At 41.4% G+C, this 18877-nt stretch overlaps 1 protein-coding gene across 1 annotated transcript in view; it reads left to right on the top strand.

The window, feature by feature from the left end:
* LOC145352985 (superoxide dismutase [Cu-Zn]-like) overlaps positions 1 to 18567 on the top strand; it is a 29971-nt gene extending 11404 nt beyond the window's left edge. Inside the window, exons 3-5 of the mRNA XM_080203291.1 lie at positions 1905 to 1974; positions 13227 to 13344; positions 18377 to 18567. Of these exons, the coding sequence (XP_080059417.1) occupies positions 1905 to 1974; positions 13227 to 13344; positions 18377 to 18493 (305 nt within the window). The 3' untranslated portion in view covers positions 18494 to 18567. The remainder of the gene's footprint in view (positions 1 to 1904; positions 1975 to 13226; positions 13345 to 18376) is intronic.
* Positions 18568 to 18877: the final 310 nt, after the last annotated feature.

Genomic DNA, 18877 nt, shown 5'->3' with positions numbered 1-18877 from the left:
ACGGCGTGAATGTCCCTCCTTCATTTCAATGGGCTGCAAGATTGAAATCAGGCTTGTTCATGAGCCATGATCCAATGAATAAGATTAAAAGAATTTAACACGTCAAATGTTTCATAAAGAGTTATGAAAAATACCTAATCATTTCTATATTAATAGAACTATCATCAACTTCAAATGGTAAAAACAAAATAAAATGTTACACTTTGGACACAAAGGGAGTACACGGGTCTCACAGTCAATGATGTGTATCATTTCAGTCATGTTGATAGGAAAAGACTATGCAGACGGAAGTCAACAGAATGTTGCAACCCTGCGTGTGGGCAGTGGACAACAAAATATCTTGTGGGCCACACTCTCTTTACATGATTCTTACTTTCCTGTGTGCTCAGTCTTTCACCTTGGGACTCTATAGTTGATAATGAACCAGTTTGGTTTTTACAGAAGCCTAGCAGTTTCATGATTTCATGACAGATACTTATAACTTATTCCCGATTTGATTGTTTTTTTATTGCAATTCACAAAGTATCTCAGTAGGAATTGAAATTCTATCTGCATATTATTGACCCAGGTCTCTTAATTTTAAGTCCATTAACATTATCACAATCGTTAATTGTAATTGCAAAAAAAATTCTGAAGAATGAAATGGGATTGTTGAAGTGGAAGAAAAACACTGGAGAATGGCAATCTTACGTATTACAAAAGAATAAATTACAGTTGTAAGATTTTTTAAAAAATCACCTGGAGTAACAACATAGGAATATTTGCCATGTAATAAAACATTATAAGTTATTGGCTTAATAGACCACTTTTTGTTAACCTATAGCAGCGCCATGGGAGATCTGCCTGCTTCTGTGTGTTATACACTTAAACATCTGTTTATCCAACTTTAAAGATTCAGTGATATATGGACAGCACAGTGGTTAGCACTGCTGCCTCACAGTGCCAGGGGCCAGAATTCAATTCTGGCCTTGGATGCCGGTGTGACGTTTATTCTCCTTGTGTCTGCTCGGGTTTCCTCCCACAGTCAGGGATTTCCAGGTTAGGTGAGTGACCATGCTAAATTACCACTTAGTGGCCAAAGATGTACGGGTTGCGTGGATTAACTGTGGTAAATGCACAAAGTTATGGGATGGGACGGGAAGTAAAATGCTCCTTTGGAGAGTTGGTGCAGATTCGATGAGCCAGATGGCCTCCTCCTGTACTGTAGGGATTTTATCTTAAATGGAATAATCTTGGAATTCGGACTTAGATCCTGAGAATGTTGAATACACCATTTCTGTATGTCATAAATGTAAAATCAATTGGAACGTTCAAAAGTAAGATAACAACTTAATTTCCTGTTAGTATTTAAGGTGTATGGCAAAAAAGCATGGAATTAGGTTGAGCTCATTGAGTCAGATGACCCTCTACTCCTATGTTCTTCTGAACTGGAGCTTGAAGCTGGAAAGAATATTCTAATTTGCCAAGTTGCTTGAGTAAACAACAGTTAAACTGTGAATCATCAGAGGGTCCATTCACTTCCTATTTAGACTTCATTGGCACACAGGAACACTTTCTCAATTGCCAGCAGACTTGTGCATTGCATGGTGCAGCTATTCATGTTATAACCTGTTTGTGATTAGATTTCCTAAATGCAGGACTGTGAAAAATCTGTTTATGTATCAGGGTTCATGCATTAAAAAAACTATAATCCAACATAAATTTGCGCGCTTTGGCCTAATAAAACTTAAAATGTATCCATCAGTATCTGAAAGTCTAATTCTTGTACTTTTATGAGACCACACCAAAAAAAGCAAAGACTGCTGATGTTCACAGAATTTTAATTTGTTGCAAATATTTATTATCCAGTAAGTAAAGTGAACTAGTTTTCCAAAGATATAAAATCAGTTAAATATTTATTTTAGGTTGTGGCAGTACTGGACCTCATTACAACCCTTGTAATGAAACTCATGGAGCACCACAAGACAAAAAGAGGTGAGTTTCACCCAAAGAGTAATGTTTCAAATGTTGAAAAAAAAGACAAATTTACTTTTTATTAGTCTAGTTAATTAGTTTGTTAATAAGTTCACCTTTTTTTAAAATCTTAAAATGTAATTCAGGAAATTATCTACAAATAACATAAGAAATAGGAGCAGGGTAGATCATATGGCCCTTTGAGCCTCTTTTGCCATTCAATGTGATCCTCGATGTGAATTAATCATAACTTGATTATTTGTAAGACCTAAGAGAATTTTCAGGCTTCAGATAAACAACCTTGCATTGTTTCTGTTAAATCTGGATTTGTTTCATTTAATGTCTTAATTTACAGGTAGCTTAGAATGTCAATTCGGATGTTTAGAGTACTTTAAATCATGTTGTTCCACTACCATTTTAAAAGAGCAAATGATTACCCTTGGTAAAATAAATGCGGCTGTTAAATAATTTGTTGGAAGTTTACAAGTGCAGCCCCAAAAATAAACCTTGTTGTTTGCCTACATTTTAATACCTGCAGACCAAAGGCAGTATTCAAAAAGTACAGAATATTACTAGGTGCTACAATTGTGTTGTCTGAGCAGGGGTAATTAAAATGAGATGCTGGTTTATAGATAGAGGGCAGCAAAAATATTGTTCTCGGGTGAATGGCGTAAATGAAGTTATCCCTCAGCAGCAATGGATTATTATGGTTGTTTAAATTCAACAAGCTGGTCCCTCATTTTGAGAGTTTCTCAATGATTGATTTGATTTAATTTATTGTCTCATGTATTAGCGTGCAATGAAAAGTATTGTTTTTTGCACGCTATACAGACAAAGCATACCCTTTATAGAGAAGGAAACAAGAGAATGCAGAATGTAGTGTTACAGTCATAGCTAGGGTGTAGAGAAAGATCAACTTAATACAAGGTAGATCTGTTCAGAAGTCTGACAGCAGCAGGGAAAAAGCTGTTCTTGAGTCGGTTGGTATGCGAGCTCAGACTTGTGTATCTTTTTCATGACGGAAGAAGGTGGAAGAGAGAATGTCCGAGGCAGTGGGAAGTTTAGACAGAATCAGTGGATGGGAGGCTTGTTTGGGCGATGGATTGGGCTACATTCACAACTGTTTGTCGTTCAATGCAGTCTTGGGCAGAGCAGGAGCTATACCAAGCTGTGATATCATCATAAAAAATGTTTTCTATGGTCTTTCTAAATGTTGGTGAGAGTCGTAGCTGACATGCCAAATTTCCTTAAATGTTCTGCGAAAGTAGAAGCATTGGTGGGTTTTCTTAACTATTGTGTTGGCATGGGTGGACCAGGTCAGGTGGTTGGCAATCTGGACGCATAATAATGTGAAGCTCTCGACCCATTCTGCTTCGTCCACATTGATTATAGACAGGGGCACGTTCACCTCTATGCTTCCTGAAGTTGATGACAATCTCTTTCATTTTGTTGACATTGAGGGAGAGATTATTGTTATGCCAGTTCACCAGATTCTCTATCTCATTCCTGTACTCTGTCTCGTCATTGCTAAAGCGGGTTAGATCTCAAACAATGTCGTTGGCAAACTTGAAAATCAAGTTGGAGGGGAATTTGGGCACACAGTCATAGTTGTATAAGGAATATAGTAGGGGGCTGAGAACACAGCCTTTGGGCATCAGTGTTGAGAATGATCATGGAGGAGGTGTTGTTGCCTATCCTTACTGACTGTGGTCTGTGAGTTAGGAAGTTCGTGATCCAGTCACAAAGGGAGGAGCTGAGGCCCAGGTCACAGAGTTTGGAGATGATTTTCATGGGAATAATGGTATTGAAGGCTGAACTGTAGTCAATAAATAGGAGTCTGACATAGATTTATCTTTGTTATCTCCAGGGCTGAGTGCAGGGCCAGAGAGATGGCATCTGCTGTGGATCTGTTGTGGCGGTAGGCAAACTGTAGTGGACCCAGGTAGCCCGTGAGGCTGGAATTGATTCGTGCTATGACTAGCCTTTCGAAGCACTTCATAATGATGGATGTCAGAGCCACTGGACGATGGTCATTAAAGCAAGCTGCTTGGCTTTTCTTAGATACTGGGATGATGGTCGTTTTCTTAAAGCAGATAAGGACTTCAGATTGTTGTAAAGAGAGGTTGAAGATGATTGTGAATACTCCTGCCAGCTAATCTGCACAGCATCTGAGTCCTCGTCCAGATACCCCATCCAGGCCAGTCATTTTTTGTGGGTTGACCTTCGAGAAAGCTGCTCTGATGATCCCGTGGCTTCCCTAATGAAGAGCATGTTCTCGTTGACCTTTCATTCAAAACAGAATGCATTGAGCTCATCAGGGAGCGGTGCGTTGGAGTGGTGATTTTACATGCCTTCATCTTGTAGCTTCATCTGATGTCTTGCAGACGTTGCCATAGTTGGCGGGGCTGTGTGGCTAGTTTGGTCTGGTACTGTCTTTTGGCATCTTTGGGCCTCCTTAGATTGTATCTGGCTTTCTTGTATCGGTCAGGGTCGCCTGACTTGAACGCCTCAGACCTGCACTTCAGCAAGCAGTGGATATCCCTGTTCATCCATGGTTTCCGGTTGGGGAAGATGCGGATTTGCTTTTTTGGCACACAGGCTTCTACTCACTAATGAAGGCAGTTACTGTCATGGCATACTGGTTCAGGCTGGTCGCAGAGTTTTTAAATACTGACCAGTCCACTGACTCCAAACAGCCCCGTAGGCGATCATCCAAGTTGTCAGACCCACACTACAAGACTTCCTTTAATGGATTTTCCCGTTTCAGTTTTTGCTTGTAAGCCAGGAGCAGGAGCACAGCTTTATGGTCTGATTTGCCAAAATGTGGGTTAGTGATAGAGCGGTAGGCATGTTTGGTATTTGTGTAGCAGTGGTCTAGGATGTTTGGGCCTCTGGTAGAACAGGAGAATTACTCCCAATTGTGCTGGCTCCAGGCTTTAAACTAACAGTATTTTTGATGCAGGGCTTTTCCAGGCTTCAGGAGGAAATTAATGGTCAAGATTGGATTCCCTCTTGCCTAAAAGTTGAAAAAATTCTTTGCTTTTTAGTTAGTTGAAGAATGTAAATTGCGTCATAGTAGTATTCCATTCAGCTTAATTAATCCAAGGTGGGATTTATCCTCTTTGTAAGTAGTAGTTGTTATCTCATATGCCTGTGCTTTTGTTACAGGTAATCTCTGCATGATAGGTATGTTTGACAGCATGTGGAATATAGCCCTTGTCCATCTATTCACTGGCATCTGTCAACTGTAAGGAATTAATTCCCATCATTGTGGCAGTGGGCTGCAATGCCCAGACAATAACACACCGTGACTGTCAGATTTCCAGGTAAATATATGGAGGGAGGGGAGATTCTCCCAAATAAATTCCAAGTGCCGAATTCATGTAAAAACTGGAGTAAATCCTGCTGCTTTTCTCAGCAGGAGTTTCAAAATGAATCTCCCACACTCTGCACTGCAGAGTGCATGAGCATAAATCATGTTAAAAATTAAGGGGTGGGGCCTGTCCCTGCCACATAGCGCTGAGCAGGCCACTGCGCATGTGCCAATCTGTGAGCATCAAGATCAATTCATGCGCAGTAGATTTGCACTGCTGGCCTCCCAATTGCTGGCTAGCCAAGTGATTCCCACACCACTGGCTTCCCGAACATGTCCAGACCAGCCTCGATCTCCCCTCCCACTGCAGCTCCAATCGCTGGTCTCCCTCCCTCTGCTTGTGATTCTTCGGCAAGTGGCAGCAGGACCCCTCATTCCCACTGATTATCCTCAGAGGCCCTGCCCCATTGGCACTGCCTGGTGTCCCTGGGCATTGGCACTTTTCCCCATGTGCTGTGTCAGGGGGCTTGGGCTGGCACTGCCAAGGTGGCAATGCACAGGGAGCACCCCTCACCCCCACTGTCAACCGACTCTCTGGGTGAGCCTTGATTGCCCCCCTCCCCACCCCTCCTTAACTCCAGCGGGGTCAGGCTGACACCTCCTGCAATTGGGGAGCTATGGCTGGAGTGCCCCACTCCTGATGGAGAGTGAGATGCTAGCAGGCCCAGAGACTTTAGTCCCAAGCCCGCTAATGATATTTAAATAGTAATTTAAATAAACTTTAAATGAGGATTTACATAATTTATACAGCTCTGCACTATAAATTGGCACGGAGCTGACAGTGCCAGAAATCTGGCTGCTGGAGACGGAGGCTGTGGCATCCAGCAGGGAGAGTGCAAAATGGCCTCCACTTGAGTCTCCTGGCCCACTTCTCTACAAAAGCAGCGCAGTGGGCTGGGAGAATCGCACCCACGATTTGGCCTGTAATTTGTCTTGTATATCTTGGGCTGAATGGGACAACTAACTGGAAAACTGGTGATTATGGGATCGTGCTTTTGACCTACACTATGGGCGATGGGCTTACTCTATATTAATGCAACTGCTGCCACTAGAAATCTTGATCCAATGCTACCTACGTACAACCAGGTGTACTAAGTCCCATAAGTCCTGATATTGGAGGTTATGGTCCATCTCCACACTACGACCATCCTCTCCCTCTCAGAACAAGGATAGAATCTCCTTGTTCTCACATTTCACCCCACCAGCCTCCGCGTGCAAAATGTCCATCATATTTGCTAATTCCAGTGTGATGCCACCATTAAACACGTCTTCCCTTCACTCCCTGTGTCAGCATTCCGCAGAGACTGTTCCCTCTGGGATAACTTAGTCCATTCCTGCACTATACCCAACACATCTCCCATCCCCCATGGCATCTTCCAAATGAATAGCAAAACGTGTAAGGTCTGCCCCTTTATCTCTTCCAGATTTACCATCCAAGGTCCATAACACTCATTCCAGGTTAAGCAGCGTTTCAGTTGCACCTCTTTCAATTTGGTCTATTGCATTTGCTGCTTCCAGTGGTTTTCCTACATCGGAGAGGCCAAACGTAGACTGGGTGATCGCTTTGCTAAGCATCTTCGGTCTGTACACAGTCAGGACCCTGACCTTCCTGTGGTTTGCCGTTTTAACACACAGTCCTGTCTCATGCCCACATGTCTGTCCTTGGGCTGCTGCAATGTTCCAGTGAAGCTCAACACAAACTGGAGGAACAGCATCTCATCTTCTGGCTAGGCACATAACTTCCAGTCTCAACATCGAATTCAACAACTTCAGATGATTAGCTTTACCCCACCTTGACTTATTTGTCGTCTTTTTATTTAATTTTTAACTGTTCTCTTATTTCTTTTTTGTCTTTTATTTTTCTTTCCCCATCACTCTTTACCCTTATTTTATCCCCCTTTGTGTACCTTTTCTCCCTCTTTGCTTCCCTGTTCCCCCTTTTTTCAATTTTACCTCTCTCCCACCCATCTCCCTGCTCTCTGCCCACGTCTTCATCTGTCACAGCTTATCCTCTGATTTCAGCTTCTCTGCTGTTTGGCCTTTCACATCTTCAATTCTGTCCATGGACTGCCATTAGCAGGCTTTCCCTTTGTTTTTGTGGCTATGACTCATCTTTCATTCCCTCACTTTACAGTATAAACATCTTTTAGCCTTGGCAAAGGGTTATTTGGACTCAAAACGTCAGCTGTTTCTGTCCTTACAGATGCTGCTAGACCTGCTGAAATTTTCCAGCACTTTCTCTTTTGGTTGCCGTTTTCTATGCTGGTATAGTAATTATTATGGAAAGACGTGGCTAGACTGTTGCCTCTCAAAAGCACTGTACACTCCTCAAGACATCACTTTATTTACCCAAGTTCCCTGACATCCATGTTTTTCTCAACAGTAAATACTGATGAGAAATATTCATTTAGGATCTTGTCCATCTCTTGTGAATCCACACATAGATGACCCTGTTGATCCTTAAGAGGCCCTACTCTCTCCCTAGTTACTCTTTTGCCCTTTATGTATTTGTAGAAGCTGGTCTTGAAGTTTCCAGAATTTTTTGAATAGGCTCAAGGTAGTGTCATTGTGTCTGATTGGGAGTTAGCCAGTTCGTGAATGGAAAATGGCATGTCACTTCAGGATTCAAATGCATCTTAGAGTCAGGAATTGTCAATGGCTGTTTTGATAGAAAGGAGTAAGATTTATTTGTGCAACATCACACAGGTCTGCAACAAGATACAGGTTGCCAGCTGCTGGCTCAAATAAGGCCATATTTCAAAAAGCACTGGAATGCCAGTGATAGAACTGGGACAGTCGTAGTATTAGAAGCTTGAATGGAGTGAAATTTGTTAAGTGTATTCAGGAGGAATTTCTCATCCAGTGTGTGGATGGCCTGACTAGAGAGGAGGCAAAACTTGACCTGCTGTTTGGAAATAAGGAAGGGCAGATGACAGGAGTGTTACTGAGGGATCACTTTGGGACCAGTAACCACAATTCCATTAGTTTTAAGATAGCTATGGAGAATCATACGTCTGGTCCAAAAGTTAAAATTCTAAATTGGGGCAAAGCCAATTCTGATGGTATTAGGCAGGAACTTTCAAAAATTAATTGGGGGAGACTGTTGGTAGGCAAAGGTACATCTGGTATGTGGAGACTTTCAAAAGAATGTTAACCAGGGTTCAGGGTAAGCACGTTCCCCTTGGAGTGAAGGGTAAGGCTGGTAGAACTAGGGAACGCCAGATGACTCAGGATATTGATGCCTTGGTCAAGAAGAAAAAGTAGTCACATGATACGCACAGGCAGCTGGGATCAAGTGGATCTCTTCAAGAATATAGAGGGTGTAGAAGTAGAATTAAGAGAGAAATCAGGAGGGCAAAAAAGAGACATGAGATTGCTTTGGCAGATGAGGCAAAGGAAAATCCAAAGAGCTTCTACAAATACATAAAGGGCAAAAGAGCAACTTGGAAGAGAGTAGGGCCTCTTAAGGATCAACAAGGTCATCTATGTGCAGATCCACAAGAGATGGGCAAGATCCTAAATGAATATTTTTCATCAGCGTTTACTGTTGAGAAAAACATTGATGTTAGGGAACTTGGGGAAATAAATAGTGATGTCTTGAGAAGTGTACATACAACAGAGAAGGAAGTGCTGGAAATCTTAAAGTGCATCAAGGTAGATAGATCCCCGGGACCTGCAAAAATGTATCCCAGGACATTATGGGAGGCTAGGGAGGAAATTGTGGGTCCCCTAGTAGAGATACTCGAATCATCGACAGCCACAGGTGAGGTGTCTGAAGATTGGAGGGTGGCAAATGTTGTGCCTTTGTTTAAAAAGGGCTGCAGGGAAAAGCCTGGAAACTACAAGCTATGATGTGGATATGCCAGCGTTGGACTGGGGTAAACACAGTAAAAAGTCTGAGAACACCAGGTTTAAGTCCAACTGATTTATTTGATAGTACACTCACTAGCTTTCGGGGTTAGTCCCTTCGTCAGGTGAATGGAGAGTTCTGGCCTCAGATAGAGCATATAAAGCACTGACAGTTTACAGAACTGTAAACTTAAGTTTGCTTTTTTTTAATAAAAAAAAAGTGCTTGGCAATCTTGTGGACTACACTGTAAACTGCCAGATTCAGGGAATCAGCTAATCCACAAATTTACAAGCAGTAATCACAGCAAAGAATCATGTTAACAGCATTGATGTTCTGATGGAGTTCTCCTGAATGCAATGTTGATAAAGGAAGAGAAAGAGAGAAATAGGGAGTTAAGTGTAAGCTTATCTTAGAAGGAGTGTTGGAGAATGAGTGGGGCCTCATAAAGGTTTGCAAGATTAAGACAGGCTTGGATAGAGTGGATAGTCAGTCTTTTTCCCAGGTTGAAAGTCAGTTATTCAGCGCATAGTTGAAAGTGAGAGGGGCAAAGTTTAAAAGAGTTGTAAGGGGCACATTTTTCATACACAGGATGGTGGATGCCTGGAACATGGTGCTGGAGGAGGTGGAGGAAGCAGATTCTATAACAACGTTCAAGACGCATCTGGATAGATACATGAATAGGCAGGGAATAGAGGAATAGATGCATGTAGAGGCAAGAAAATATGTTAGAGAGGCAACTGTCGACACAGACTTGGTGGGCTGAAAGGCCTGTTCATCTGCTGTATTGTTCTTTGATGATGCCAATCCGTCTCTCCCCAAATTTTCCCAGGAGATCTTGAGTGAGCAATTGTTCTTTTGCAGATTTTGATTCAGCTGACCTAGTTTCTACATACACATCTCCAGGCTAGATCAGTTGTTGAAATACATAGACATCCACTTGCCGAACTGAGCAGAGGTCTCGTTTTTTTATGACAGTGTCTCACTCTTCATTGCAACGTGGACATTCTGTAACAGCACCCAAGCATGTTGATCTGCCTAGCACTCCCTTTGCCATCATTGCTATTTTTAGGAGAGCTGGGAAATCCATTCATCTGGGTAAGGCTTAATGTAGGAGTATGAGAAAGGACTATTCAATTCCATCATGTTGTTGGCTGTGTGGAGTTAAGAGGCCAATGGACACTTTTCTATGTGTGCATTGGGTTTAGCACATTCAGATTGTTTGAGACTAAATGATCCATGTCATTATCAAATGCATCAGGAATTGTAGCAATTATTTTTTGATGTTATGCTAGGACAACAGGAAGGATTATAGCTGATAAGTCAAGTGGTTGCTTTTTCTATTCTTTGCTGTTGGACAGGCAAAAAAAAGCTACCTGGTTTCGAGAATATTATGATTACTCAAGATAAGTCTGTGTATGACTGTGAAGAGGAAGAATACAATTATACCTCATCTTTAAATCCCAACACAAACCTCCAGTAGATTTATTGATTCCTTCAGTACCAAGGTGACTTGCTAAGCCACTTTGGGAATTGTTAGAAGTCATCCACGTATAGTGGAACAGTGGAACTGACATTAGAAGTTAACCAGATTTATCAAATTTCATTTCAAAGCTTAGCATGAAGGAATTTAAACTTAACCTCTAGGTTGTAAACCAGTACTCTCAGCAATTATAAACCAGAATCAGCTTTGAATGAACCATAGCTGGATCAGACTGTAAAATCATATCTATAATGGCATAATGAAGATATGAAAGCTGAACTATTTTATACATTTTAGACATTTTATTTATTGATATGAAGGTCGTGCAACCTCAAAGGGTTGTGAGAGTTTGGTAAGCTGAGGGAAACTTAAATATTTTTCTAAAACGCTAACATTCTTTATATTTAACATTTAACTGCAAAGTACAGTGTAACATCTCATTCCAGGGCCTAAGTAGGGAGATGGAAGCTGTCCACTGACAACAGCTGAAATAGTTAATTAAGAAAACTAGTTGGAACTGGTCTTTGCTGCACCTAGGCTCAGATAGCCCTTTTGTTTAGATTTAGAACCTATAAATTCAGACGTCCTCAGTGTGACCCGTTTTGGAGTGTGACCTCAATGGAGTGTGTGCTGAGGGAGTTGAGCCAAGATGAGTCATGTGTTGCAGGATTCCTAGCTTCTGACCTGTTCTTGCGGTTGCAGTATTAATATGGGAAGTCTGGTTCCGTATTCAGTAAATGGTAACCCACAAGATGTTGATAGTGGGGATTCAGTGACGGCAATGCTGTTGAATGTCAAGGGAATAATTGTTTGATCATCTCTTGTTGGAGGTAGTCATTGATGGCAGTTCTGTGGCACAATTGTTACTTGCTACTTGACAGCCCAAGGCTGGATATTTTTCAGGCGTTGATGTATTTGGATAGGGATGGCTTTAGTGTTTGAGGAGTTCCAAATGGTGTTGAACATTGTGCAGTCATCAGCAAACATCTCCACTTCTGAGCTTATGATGGAAAGCAGATCAATTGCTGAAGCAGCTAAAATTCCTGCAGTGATGCCCTGGGGCTGAGATGATTGACTTCCAATCTTCCTTTGTGCCAGGTATGACATCTACCAGTGAACGGTTTTCACCCTAATTCCCTTTCCATATTCCTTGATGCCATGCTCAGTCAAACACTGCCTTGATGTTAAGGACTGTCACTCTCACCTCACCTCTGGAGTTCAACTCTCTTGTCCATGTTTGACCCAAGGCTGTAATGAGGTCAGGAGCTGACTGACTCTGACTCTGGTGGAACCCAAACTAAGTGCCAGTGAGCAGGTTATTGCTGAGTGAGACCCACTTAATAGCACTGTTATGGACTGATGGACTGATGTCAGCCAGATCTGATTTGTCATGCTTCTTGTGTACACGACATAGCTGGGGAATTTTCCACATGTTTGGGTAACTGCCAGTGTTGTATCTGTAATGGACCAGCTAGAGTAGGGGCTCAGCACATTCTAGAGCACACGTTGTCAGTACTATTGCTGGAATTTTATCATGGCCCATTGCTTTTGCAGTATCCAGCACCTCTAACCATTTCTTGATATCACATGGAATGAATTGAATTGGCTGAAGACTGACACTGGTAACGCTGGGGAACGGTGGAGAAGGCTGGAATGAATCATCCATTTGGCACTTCTAGCTGAAAATTGTTGCAATTGCTTTTGCCTTGTCTTTTCCTGGACTTCTCCATCTTTGAGGATGAGGATATTTGTGGAGTCTCCTCCTCCAGTTAGTTTTTAATTGTCCCACCATTTGCAGGTGATAGTGGTATGATTGCAGAGCTTAGACCTGATCTGTTGATTGTTGAATTGTTGGTTCTGTCTATTTCTTGCTGCGTATGCTATTTGGCATGCAAGTAGCTCTGTGTTAAAGCTTTACAAGGCTGACAGCTCAGCTTTAGGTATGCCTGGTACTGCTCTGGCATGCCCTCCTGCACTCTTCATTGAACCAGTTAATCCCTTGTCTTGTTGGCAGTGATAGAGTGGGGGATATGTTGGACCATGAGTTCACAAATTGTGTTTGAGTACAGTTCTTCTGCTGCTAATGGCCCACACTGTCTTATGGATGTTGAGTCTTGAGTTGTTAGGTCTTTCAAAATCTATCCCTTCAGCACAGTGGTAGTGCAATGCAACACAATGGAGGGTATCCTCAGTGTGAAGACAGGACTTGGTTTCCACAAGTACAGTGGTCACTTCTACCGATATTCTCATGAACAGATGCATCTGCAGCAGGTAGGTTGGTGAGAATGAGATCAAGTATGGTTTTCCCTCTTGTTGAATCCCTTACCAACTGCTGTAGTCGCAGTGGTAGTGTAGGTAGAAATTGTGGCATCAGATCAGCCATGATATTGAATGGTAGAGCAAGTTCAAGGGGCTGAGTGACCTAATTTGCTCCTAATTTATATATCTGTAATAATCATGGACGGTGCTTGGATTAAATCAAGTAACAGCCATAAGGCTTTAACAAAATACATAAATAGTATATGAATATATTTATTTGAGAATAAACCTCTATGGTTCAATTCATTTAGACATGTAGGTGACCTGGGTAACATAGAAGCTGATGAAAATGGTACAGCCCATGTTGACATGGTGGATCGACTTATTCGCCTGGCAGGGAAGTATGCAATTATTGGACGTTCTCTGGTGGTAAGTGTCAAAATTGTACTGTCAAGCAGGCTACGTATGGAGTGGTAGGAAAAATATTCCCCTTTTGCCAGTTTCAGATATCAACGAAAGAGGGAAGGAAAGTTGATTGAGGCATTTTGGACAGGAATTAGGAAACTGCATTCTTCGCTGATCCTGCTGAAAGATCAAATAATGAAAAATGTGGAGACAGAAATATTTTTTAAATGGATTTCTAACAAGTTCATATTTAACTACCCACTTTTATTTAGTTCTTTGAAAAATGATAATGTAGATGGGCAAGCTGAAATATATAAAAAGGAGCAGAATGATGTGAAAGTTGGCTATTGAGCAGAAAACTGAGATTTGATTTGATTTATTATTATCAGATGTATTAACATACAATGAAAAGTATTGTTTCTTGCATGCTATGCAGACAAAGCATACTATTCATAGAGAAGGAAACGAGAGAGTGCAGAATGTAGTATTACAGTCAGAGCTAGAATGTAGAGAAAGATCAACTTAATGCAAGGTAAGTCCATTCGAAATTCTGACAGCTTGTATCTTTTTCCCGACGGAAGAAGGTGGCAGAGAGAATGTCCGAGGTGCACGGGGTCCTTAATCATGTAGTTCAAGGAACTACAAAAAGTCGTGAATGTAGCCCAATCCATCATGCAAACCAGCCTCCCATCCATTGTTCCATACTTCCCACTGTCTTGGCAAAGCAGCCAACATGATTAAGGCAGAGTAGGAGCCATACCAAGTTGTGATGCAGCCAGAAAGAATGCATTCTATGGTGCATCTGTAAAAGTTGGTGAGAGACGTAGCTGACATGCCAAATTTCCTTTGTCTTCTGAAAAAGTAGAGGTGTTGGTGGGCTTTCTTAACTATAGTGTTGACATGGGGGGAACTAGAACAGGTTGTTGGTGATCTGAACACCTAAAAACCTGAAACTCTCAACCCTTTCTGCCTCGCCCCATTGATGTAGACAGGGTCATGTTTTCTTTTACGCTTCCTGAAGTCGATGACAATCTCCTTTGTTTTGTTGACATTGAGGGAGAGATTATTGTTGCCACACCAATTCACCAGATTCTGTTTCTCATTCCTGTACTCTGTCTCGGAAGAGGAAGAGTTCCAGAAATTTCTCTGATTTTCAAAAAACAAAAGTAGTGTCCAGTGTCCTGGAACAACTGTTGTGTCAAAATTCCCTACTCGAGTGCTGCCTATACTAAAATAGGGGTATAGCAAGTAACATGGAGGACTGCACTGAAATACTGGAAGACATAAATGTACTTGCAAAGTATAATTAATTTCAACATGACGAACTGAGGTTAGTTAGTTTTTTTATATATTGAAGCTTGGTTAAGCCATACGGGAAGTTCTGTGTTGTATTAGGAGCTTTTAAAAATGATTCTGGAATTCTCGCCCCCATTCCTGGCCTGTGTGATTTTTAGGAGTGCCTTTAAAGGGTGAGGCTGGTTCCTGTTAGAAACTCACATATGTCACTCCTGACCTGGCCAGCTTCATTGCAGAGAAAGTGTCTCCTACCCTGTAATTTTCATGGAGTTGGACTAGGTTTCTAAGAGTCAAAGTTCATGGCCCCTTAGAGGAGTTGTGAACCCTAGTTTGTATGAGTGGACCTTTTAAAAGGTAAGCTCAAAATGTCCCCCTCATGCCTTCAATGCCAAATTTAACCCACCCCCCCATTCATACCCATGTCCCCTCAGGCCCCTGTAACAAACTCTGTCCTTCTAACAAGCCCCTCAGGTTGCCATACCAAGCTTTGCCCGTCCACTCATCCACAATGGCCCCTCCTACTTATGCCAAGTTCTGGCTCTTCCATGCCCGTTGACCCTTGTACACTCCCAAGAACAAATGAACCTTAAAGTGGAATTCATTGAGTACTTTAAAAAAATGAAGTACAAGCCAATAAAAGTGTCAATCATCCAGGCCCTTCGAAGTTTGAAAAATCACAGACCTCTGAAACCACTTAACTTATGTAAATATACATTGTGAAAGTGACCACAGAGTTCAAAGAGCCTGAGCTCTCACTCAAATAGTGTTTCCTCTGGAGAGCAGGTGTTCTAGTGTTCAGATAGATTTAAGCTCCAATAATTTACTAGCATTGCTGATTCACCGCCACAGGGGAATGACATTTACTCCATGGAGCATGAACCTGCCAGCTCTTTCAGAATGAAGCACTTTACCAGTGGCCCATATAATGCTTCTCATCCAACCAACTTAGATTGTTGCTACAAGATATGTTCTCAAGGCCCAGAGCTGCTCACGGTTGTCTTGGAATATATCTGCAGCCCCACTGAAAGTCAGCAGTCTTCAACCAGTCATGGTGTTGAATATGTTTAAGTTGAGAATCAAGGAATATAGGGATAGTATGGGAAGTTGTAGCTGAGGTGGATCAGCCATGATCTTTGTGTGGCAGATCAGGCTTGAGGAGCCAAATGGTCTACTCCTGCTCCCATTTCTTTGGTTCTTGATGTCTTCACACTGTAACATTTTACTTTGTCACCTAACTATCAGTGTTGTTTTAAATGTTATACTTCCACCTACATTCCTGTGTCATCGGCAAACCTGCCTACTTAGTTCTATTTTGTCGTCTAGGTCATTAATAAATAATGGATTTTTGAGGGCACGGCACAGGTTCTTGTGATACCCTGTTAGTTACTTTATTCCAACATGAGTGTTAACCCATTATCCCCACTCTCTCTGGGTCATAGTGCCTAATCAATTCCCTAAATCAATAATTTTCTTTCACTTTTTTGTTGGCTTACTCCAACTCGAAAAAGAAACACCATGGCTGGAATTCTCCCAGCCCACTGTGCTGATCAAGTAGCAAGAAAAGAAACCCCAAATTGAGTAGCAATGAAAAGAAACCCCACATTATATATGGCCAGAACTTCATGGCCATTTATGTCACTGTGATCATCTGATCTCGCTGATGGTGCACTGCCACTGCGGGTTTCAGAGGATGAGTGGTGCATTCAACAGGAAACCTTATTCACAACAGCAGGACCAGCAGATCCTGTCACCAGCCAGTGGCGGGCCACTTGCTCCCTCCATAAAACAAGCGGTTGGTTGGGTGGTAAATCCCACTGTATATTTAGAAGCTTTATCCTTATTGCTATTTTTTTTTGTTGTCCAGAACAAAAGAATTCTCATAGTTTCTGGAATGTTAAACCTCGTTATGTCTAGGAAACTATTAACAATCTGGAACTGTTTAGATCAATTTCAAAGGGAGCTACAGGGATACCATTGCATTTGATAAGTCAGCATTGCTAGCAGCGTCATTGAACCTACTGAGATAATTTGCTTGCCAATCATCAGATCCTCAATGTAAATATTCAATCCATAATGTCCCAGGACATTACTGCAGGAGTTCCTCAGGGTAGGCTCAACCATTTTCAGCTGTTTCACCAATGACCTGCCCCCCCATTATAAAGTCATAAGTGGGATTGTTTGCAGATTGCTACACAATATTCATCATAATTAACTCCTCAAATCACGCCATAAAAGTGTCAGATAATGACCATCGCCAACAAAAGAGAACCTAGCACCTCCTGACATTATTCAATTGTATTACCATGACTGAATCCTCCCCACTGTCAACATCCTGGAGGTTACCATAGATCAGAAACTGAACCGTACCAGCTGTATCACAAGAGCTGGTCAGAAGTTGTGAATTCTGCAGAGAGTACTTTACCTCCTTTCTTATGAAAGCCTGCACACCATCTGTAAGGCACATACCAGGGGTGTGATGGAATACTTCCACTTGCCTAGAAATGTGCACCTCCAGCAACACTCGAAACTCAACACTATATAGGACAAAGCAGTCTGCTTGATTGGCACTCCATGCACAACCTTCAACATTCATTTCCTCCACCACTGATGCACACCAGCAGCAGTGTGTATCATCCACAAGATGCACTGCTTTAACTCACCAATGTTCCTTCAATAGCATCTTTCAAACCCACAAACGCTACCACCTAGAAGGACAAGGGCATTAGATGTATGTGACTATCACCACATACAAGTTCCCCTCCAAGCCATACATCACCCTGACTTGGAACTATATCACCATTCCTTTACTGTCACAGGATCAAAGACTTGGAACTCCATTCTTAACAGCACTGTGGGTATTCCTACAACATGTGTACTGCAATGATTAAAGAAGGCAGCTCACCATCAACTTCTCAAGGGAAATTAGGGATGGTTAATAAATGCTGCGTAGCCTGCCATGTCTACATACCAAGTATGAATAAACAAATCCAAAGGAACAGTTCCTGAATTGAGAGAATTTTGGAAGATAATGACCTAAATCTTATGCAATTTCGTCACCTTTAAATCCTTGAGGTGAAATCCCATTGGTGGGATTTGTTAGTCTTTTAAAAAAAAATTTACTCCATTCCTTAAAGTTACAAAGCCAATGCTCAGAATGTACTGGACAGATCCAAATCCATTCCTAGCTTGCTCCAAAAACCAAATTCAAAATCCAATTCAAGATCCCCACAAGAGAGGCAAACAAGATCCAAGCTGACAAGTTAAGGCATTGCACCTCATTTTTGGCTTGATCCAATGCTCGATCTTAGCCAAAGTCTTTAGTGCCATGATTTTTTTCCCAGCCTTGATTAATTTGTCTGCAGCTGTAAATGCTTAGAAAGCCACTTCCAGTAGTTTATAAAGCTAGCATGCATTCTCGTTGCATGTTCACATTTACCTGATAAAGATAGTTATCCTTTATCTATATGTAATGTAATCCCTCTCTTAAATGTCCGTGCATAATTCTGAATGTTGAGAAATGTACCCATATATCTGGCATTCACACTGATAAACATTACTTCAAATTAATTTATGATGTAATTAAAATTGTATTTTTGCATGTGAATATGTTTTAACTGAGAACTAGAATATAGTAAAATTCTTCAAATATCTGGGACCAGAAGAGCAATTTAAATCTTACAACACTAACCTCCTTGAATTTATGTCTTCTGCATTTACTAATGTAATAAGTTGAAAATGATGTGTCTTTCCCTTAATGAAGGTGAATGAAAAAGAAGATGACCTGGGCAAAGCTGGTACTAAGGAGAGTATTGAATCAGGAACCCATGGAGCAGGTGTGGCTTGGGGTATAATTGGAATAGACGAAGACCCCAAGTAAATATAAAGCAAAAATTCTGAGACGAGACACACTACTGGTTGCATAGACCTAAATCTACAGTCCTTGTTATTGAATTCAAAACTACTTCATGAATTTTGTATTGTTTATAGCACTATACGTGCACTTGTATGATATATGTCAGGGCCTGTTTCGGAAGTCAGTAAGTTTTTAAAAATTGTGGCATACTTCAACATCCTTTTCATTTTCTCGAGCACGTTTTATTTTCTTTCGTTAAGTATTGTATATTGACATCAAAGAATGACTTGGATGAGTTACTGAGCCTAACAGTGCGAGAGATCTGAATTGATATAACAAAGGCTAAAACTGAAGTGATCTCGATTTAATAATGGTATCAATTAGTAATTTAATTTCTTTATACTATCA

The sequence above is a fragment of the Carcharhinus amblyrhynchos genome, chromosome 15 (assembly GCF_965287045.1).
Source record: "Carcharhinus amblyrhynchos chromosome 15, sCarAmb.v2.hapA, whole genome shotgun sequence".
In the NCBI taxonomy this organism is placed as follows: Eukaryota; Metazoa; Chordata; class Chondrichthyes; order Carcharhiniformes; family Carcharhinidae; genus Carcharhinus; species Carcharhinus amblyrhynchos.
This window is presented reverse-complemented; position numbering and strand designations above follow the sequence as displayed.